General features: G+C 38.5%; 1 protein-coding gene across 2 annotated transcripts in view; it reads left to right on the forward strand.

Moving 5' to 3' along the window:
- Nucleotides 1–6713, forward strand: part of LOC103156525 (F-BAR and double SH3 domains protein 1-like) — a 22218-nt gene that overhangs the window by 8417 nt on the left and 7088 nt on the right. For both annotated transcript variants that reach the window (XR_001659718.1, XM_007578610.2), the window contains exons 10-12: nt 2832–2927; nt 4265–4381; nt 5639–5743. Coding sequence is in view for 1 of the 2 variants with exons in the window: in XM_007578610.2 (XP_007578672.1) it covers nt 2832–2927; nt 4265–4381; nt 5639–5743 (318 nt within the window). In the remaining variant the exon portion in view is untranslated. The remainder of the gene's footprint in view (nt 1–2831; nt 2928–4264; nt 4382–5638; nt 5744–6713) is intronic.

Raw genomic sequence — 6713 nt, forward strand, 5'->3', positions numbered from 1 at the left:
TATATGGCTAAAAATGCTTCTTGAGTCAATGTTTTACTAAAAAAAAAATTTTGGCTTATGGGGGAAAAAAACAGTTTTCCCCAAAAATGAACATGAAAACAACCTGTAAAATGAAAGTACAAATTTACAAATAGACTTGTCATGATAATAAATTTTGCTGAGCGATTAATTGTCTAAAAAATTATTGTGATAAACGATAATATTGTTTCAAGACCTTTTGACACTGATTTAATGGAAATGACGTAATAATGCATGCCCTTTCATAGATAGATACACTTTATTTTCAAAAGAACACATAACACTGGAACTGATAAACTAAATAAACAAAACAACCAAAAACAAACAAAAAAGGATTATCAGTCTCCATTAACAAAACAAACGTACTTGAATAAAAACTAAACAACATAAAGCCAAAGTGGAAATAAATACTGCATTCAACCAAAAGAGTGCAGATTATGAAGTCTGTATACTATATTGCCCTTCAGTAATCACTAGATTTAAATAGAGAAGATGGGCACATCCGACTACCTAATGCAATAGTTCACACTACACGATTTTTTGCTTTCCCCTTACGACAATCTTAGAACGTTGGCCGTTCTAAAATTGTCGCTGGTGATTTCGTAACCGATCATCCTGTACTGTGATTTAGATAATCGTGGCCGTTCCGATCTAAATGAGGGGTTTTCCCCGACTGGGAGCGTTAACGCTGAATGTGACAGGTAGCCAATCAGAAAGCGCGGATTCTCCTTGGCGCTTTCTGAGGGGAAATTACGGAGGGGAATCCCAAACAGCTGACACGGCGCAGCCCAAAATCCAGCGGACTTTGGAGATGATATGTGGAAACAACATTAATATTTATTCAACATTTCGTGCATAGAATATAGAAATGACAAGGAGAGGAGTTGGAGCGAAATTGCTACTGCAGTTGATAAACCCGGTAAGTTTTCAGCTGTTCTTCGTTAGGTTATAATGATTTTCATTCAGTCAGGACTTTACGCCCACTCCACATGCATCACAGGTATATTCTAGTAAAGCATTTATTAATGCCTGATTTTAAAATTAGTTAACTGGACTTGTAGCCATTATTTTGTGCCCATGTGGCTGAACACCACACGGCATGATCGAATTTTGAAAATGGGTAGACAGTTGGTCGACAACTCGTGTAGTGTGCGCTGGACATTACACTAAGGAAATGAGGAAGGGAGGGTCAGTGGAGAGCACCGGAGTTGAGCCTTTTTTCATTCAGTGCCATCTACAGAAAGAAAAAAATGCAGGAAGAGATGATAAAATTAAATAAAATAAAATAATAATAATAATAATAATAATTAAAATGAGGTTGATAGGTTTAATTTATCGTGCGATTAATTGATTTATCGTTTATCGTGACTTACAAAAGACTCTTTTCACCTATTAATTCATGTATGGCAGCTTCACATCAATTCAACAATTCTAAATTGTTTTACAGTTTACACATCATTTTCTTGCCCAATTTTACTGTTTACAATTGTTAAAAACATAGATGGTTTTACACTGTAGATGATTTCTGCCAGATGTCAAAGTCATATTTCCATCTCAGTGGTTATCTTATCTTATCTTATCTATATAAAAAGAAGATAAAAAGAGGGATATCTGGGGTCAAATATGGTATTGTGTGTTTTTGAGCTACATAGTGCCACCTTATAGCACAATCAAGTAACTATGTTACCTTCAGTTGTTATAAAAATATTGTAGATATCAAATATGACTTAGAAGAAAATTGACTTTGTAATTTAATGATATGAAATTAGGCCCATGTCTCTTTAAGAAGCTCCTGCTCTTCCTTAAGCTCCACCTTCAGGAAGTCATCACAACATGGTTCCTTTATTAAGCCTTTAACAACATTTTTATCAGCGTTGCACTGAGAAATAGCTCATATAATGAGCTTAGCATGCACAGTTCCACTAGGTGTTTGCTATTTGCTGCTGGCTAGTCTGAAGGAGTTGAGTGGGGGAGATGCAAGGGAGGGCTGCTCTGTGTGGTGAAAGTTTTGAAACTGCAGTTTGGAGGAGGGGCTTCATGCTTGAAGGCTGCACCAGTTCCATCCAGCTGTTTAACACAACTGAATGGTTGCCATGGAGATTAAAGGATTTCTCAAACATGCAAGGTAACACTCCAGGCATGTTTTGATGAAGGAATAACATCAAAACATGCCATCAAATGATGTGTAACAACTTTTAACATCATGCTATGGCATGATGTTAAAAGTTGATTTTACTGCCCCTTTAACAAAGGGTCACTGAAATAAAGAACGAAGGAATTTAATAGAAAATTGCATATTATAATGGTATTTATTAATATGTTTATCTGTATTTTAGCTTGGGTTATTAGAAAAAGTGATAGGATTGCTAAACTAAAGCCTTTCCACTTCTTCAGTGTGGGGCTTTCCAGGTGGAACATGCCAGAATGTTGTCTGAGACCAGACATGAGACATTCCTCATTCCCATGCGCAGCAGAAAAATAAAAGGCTCACAAAGAGGAGAGAGAGCAGAGCAGGAGCAGCCAAATAGGGGAAAGACAAGGTCGCTTGTGTAAATAAGACAAAGTCGGGCCAAACGGCGAAAAAGCCAAAATAAATATGGTGCTGGAGCGCTTAAAGGAGAGATGTTTCCAGAGAGAAAACCACCACCACATCACTGAAGCAGAGGAGTTTGTCTTGAGTCGCTCTCTGAACATCTGGAGCCAAAATCAAAGAATCTGAAACTCTGAATTAATTGTGAGGCAGGATGAATGTTTTGAATGTTTTTTCAGATGATCAGTGAACATTTAATTTGATGCACACTATTTGTTTTCAGGTGACCAGAGAGAGGAATGTTCAGCAGTTTTTGCAGGAATCCATTTCCTTCACAAGAACATCAGATTTCATTTTCCAGCCTGCTCTGCGGGACGTGGTGTGTGCCTTTGCTTTGTCTCCTTCTTCATTCATTGATTTGGTGAAGTTGTGAAAGAAGTTTTGCTTTCTTACAGATTTTTTTTTGTTTGGCAGTGAAAAGCTTAAGATCATGAAACAAACTTAAATATCAGACAAAGTGAATACTAAAATCAGTTTACAAGCGATGATTTTATTTATTAAAGAAGCAAAAGGTATCCAAACCAACGTGGCTCAATGAGGAAAGGTAACATAGTGACCTAGTAACTAGTTGTGTCACCCCTGGTAACGCTTAGTGAGTTCCGCTTACTTTGCTGTGGAGGAATTTTGGTGCGCTCTTACTTGCAGACTTGTTTTAATTCAGCCATCCTGACAGGTTTTGAGCATTGACCGCCTTTTTAAGGTCAAAGCACATCATCTCAGTTGGATTTGATTTCAAACTGACTGGAAACAGAATTCAGCTTTACAAAAAAAAAAAAAAGAGGTTCCTTCTGTCAAAGACAGCATACAGGGACCATATGGTCCAATTAAACAAAATTTAACAAGAGAACTGAACAAACTTATATTAGAGAGAACACAAGAACACAGAGGCACTTATGAACTTGACTGAGAGTCTTATACTGTCCAGCAATGACCAATGAAAATCGGGGAACTTAGATACAGAGGAGATGTGATCAGTGACAAAGGAGCCTAAAGACCAAGACACACTGGATCCAATTTGTCTCCAATCAGATGGAAACTCATCTTGGATGATGTATGCAGCTGTTAGAAAACGGTGAAGTTAATGGGACCTGATGACTGACCTGATGTCTGTTTTGGTCTGAACTGCACAGCAATTTGTTGAGTCCAAGAACTTTGAAATTCAGAAGGTCAAGTTTTACTGCCAGACCGGTTTGTGTTTGTACTGGAAATCCTGGCAGGATTTCCAGTACATACTCATGTGAATACTTGATCTCACAATTCCAGTGGTCTGTAGAGGAGCCGTGTCTTGACGTTAACCAGAGGAATGTTGAACAGCTGTGGGAGAAAACTGAGCAGGAGAAACTGACTAATCCAGACAACTCAGAGGGAGAAAAATACACAATACACAGAGAACAGAACACAAGAGATAAGTAAGGTTCTCAAAACAAAGGGCATATAAACATTAATGACAGCAACAAACCAGAGGAAATTAACTGTGCCAAACCTTACAAACAAAAATGATCACAACAGAAAACCAAAAAGACAGGAAGACACATAAAAAACATGTAGCTGTGAAGGAGATTTGAAGGCGAAGCTAGTCAGCAACACACCAGCAGCTCATGTTCCTCTGGCCCTGCAGGACTCAGGAAAAATGTTTTAAGTTTGTTTTTCACACAGACAACTGCACTGCAGGACATCCAGGACTCTGAGGGAGAGAGCTGCTTGGTGAAGGAGGCCAAGAAATGGGCAGCCAAGGCTGCCAAGGACTACAAGATCGCCACTCATGGGGAAAGGGTGAGCAGAACACAGAGCCACAACTCTGCACTTGACCTTTAACTTTTCCCTTATTTAGATTTTTTTTTATTTTTTTTTTAGAATTTTTTTTAAGTGTATCATTGTAACCCTTTTCTCCTGGAGTTAAAGATTGCTCTATCTTTGTCTTCCCAACTGGTCCAACTGTAAATATATGGCTGAATATATGTTCACTTTATTAAAAAGTTCCATATATGCCATAAATGTCAGCTTGTTGTTCTAACATCTGAAGAAATACTGCACAACTGAAACAATCCAAAGGGGGACAATTCAATTCAATTCCAAAATATGATCTAAGTTTCTTCAAAGAGTTGTTGTGGATGGTGATGCTGTGGATCTCTGACTGAAGACTGTAGCTGTATGAGCATCATCGCATGCTAACAGCTTAATACCTGGGCACCAGAGATGATATTCCACAGTAACATGTCCTGGATGAAAACCATCAGCTGTTACCATTTACAACGTTTATATTTACACTGTGCAGAATGTAAGCCGCTGAAACTATGCTTTACTTATTATCAGTTTGAATGCCTTTAGAGAACACTGTGGTGTTTTTAAAAAGTATTCATACCCCTCAATCTTTTCCTTATTTTGTGTCATTCTGACCACAAACTTTGATGCATTTTATTCAAAGTTTATTAGACTTCACAAAGTAGTGCTGAATTGGGAAGTGTTTTTGTTTCTAAAAACATATAGCAAATGTTGACCAGAAAAGTGTGGCATTGTATTCCTGAAACAATACATTGCATAAGCACTTTTTACCACAACTATAGCTGCAAGTCTTTAGGTCTACGAATCATTTCACATTTTTCACGTCTACAAACTGATATGTTGTCCTGAAAAGCTCAGATTGACTGATTGAGCATCTGGGAACACTGGATTTCAGGTCACAGATTGCTAATTGGAAATAGGTCTGGACTTTGAGTAGGCCTCCTTAATATGGTTTGAGCTACTAAGGATGTAGGATGGATGTAGAGTTTTTGTCCTGCTTGAAGGTAAACCTTCATCCCAGTCTCTATTGACCTCTCTTAGGGTCTCGTGTCCTGTATTGTCCTGTATTTATCTCTATCCATTTTCCCATCTTGTCTGACCAGCTGAACAAATCTGTTTCATTTCTTCAAAGAATTGAAACCAATAAACACTGAATATTCAGGTACCAGCATCAGTAATACACACAAATGTGAAGATATTTTCTTGCTGCTTCTTGTGTAGACAGTTTAGTCTGGTTTTCTTTGCCAGGCTCTGGATGTGCTGGAGAGTCGAAGGAAGCTGTTGTCAGGGGAGACGGGGCTCAGTGTGGAGCAGAAGATCACAGAGGTTCAGGAGACTGTCAGGAAAGCAAAGGTTGGTGTGAGATAAACACGTTGACTTTAAGATCTTCTGGTCCACCTCTCTGTGTCTCATAGCTAACTATGACTGTTAGTAATCTCAAAGCTGATCAGAAATTCTGACATTCAGAAATCAATTAAAGTACTGATCAACATTATTGGACCTTGTTCGGTTTAGCTGAAGGATCTGAGCACGGCGCACAGCAAAGACGGTGTGTGAAAATCCAGGTGTAGTGATGAACTCTGACCTGAACCTTCAGAGCCACATAAAGACAGTTACAAAGTCGGCCTTCTATCACCTGAAGAACATTTCCAGGATGAAAGGACTGATGTCACAGCATTAGAGAAACTCCTCCATGTGTTTATCTTTAGTTGCACTTATTACTGCAGCAGTGTCTTCACAGGTCTGACTAAAACATCAATCCTCTAGCTGCAGCTGATCCAGAATGCTGTTGCTGGTGTTCTGACTAAAACCATTAAGATAGACAACATCACTCAGTTTACTGAGAGAAAAGACTTTAAAATACTGATGTTAGTTTATAAATCACTGAATGGCTTAGCACCACAATACATGAAAGATCTGCTGATGTTGTATCAACCTTCCAGACCTTTGAGGTCTTCTGGTTCTGCTCTGCATCCAGAACCAGAACTGAACATGGAGAAGCAGCATTCAGCTTCTATGCACCAAAATCTGGAACAAACTTCCAGAAAACTGAAAAACAGATGAAACACTGAGTTCCTTTAAGTCTAGACTGAAAACCCAGCTGTTCAGAGCTGTTTTTAATTCATAATAACTGGAACATTGATCAAGGTATTTGATGGTGGCATTTGACAAACTGTAATGATTATTTCTTGTTTCAAAATCGGTGATGTTTTTATGATGTAAAGCACTTTGAGCTGCGTCAAAGCTGCTCCGAAGTTTCAGCATATCCACTCGTCTGACGGCTTCAACCGTTTTTTCTAAGAGACTTTGGTGTGTCTTTCAG

The sequence above is a fragment of the Poecilia formosa genome, unplaced genomic scaffold (assembly GCF_000485575.1).
Source record: "Poecilia formosa unplaced genomic scaffold, Poecilia_formosa-5.1.2 Scaffold485, whole genome shotgun sequence".
Lineage (NCBI taxonomy): Eukaryota > Metazoa > Chordata > Actinopteri > Cyprinodontiformes > Poeciliidae > Poecilia > Poecilia formosa.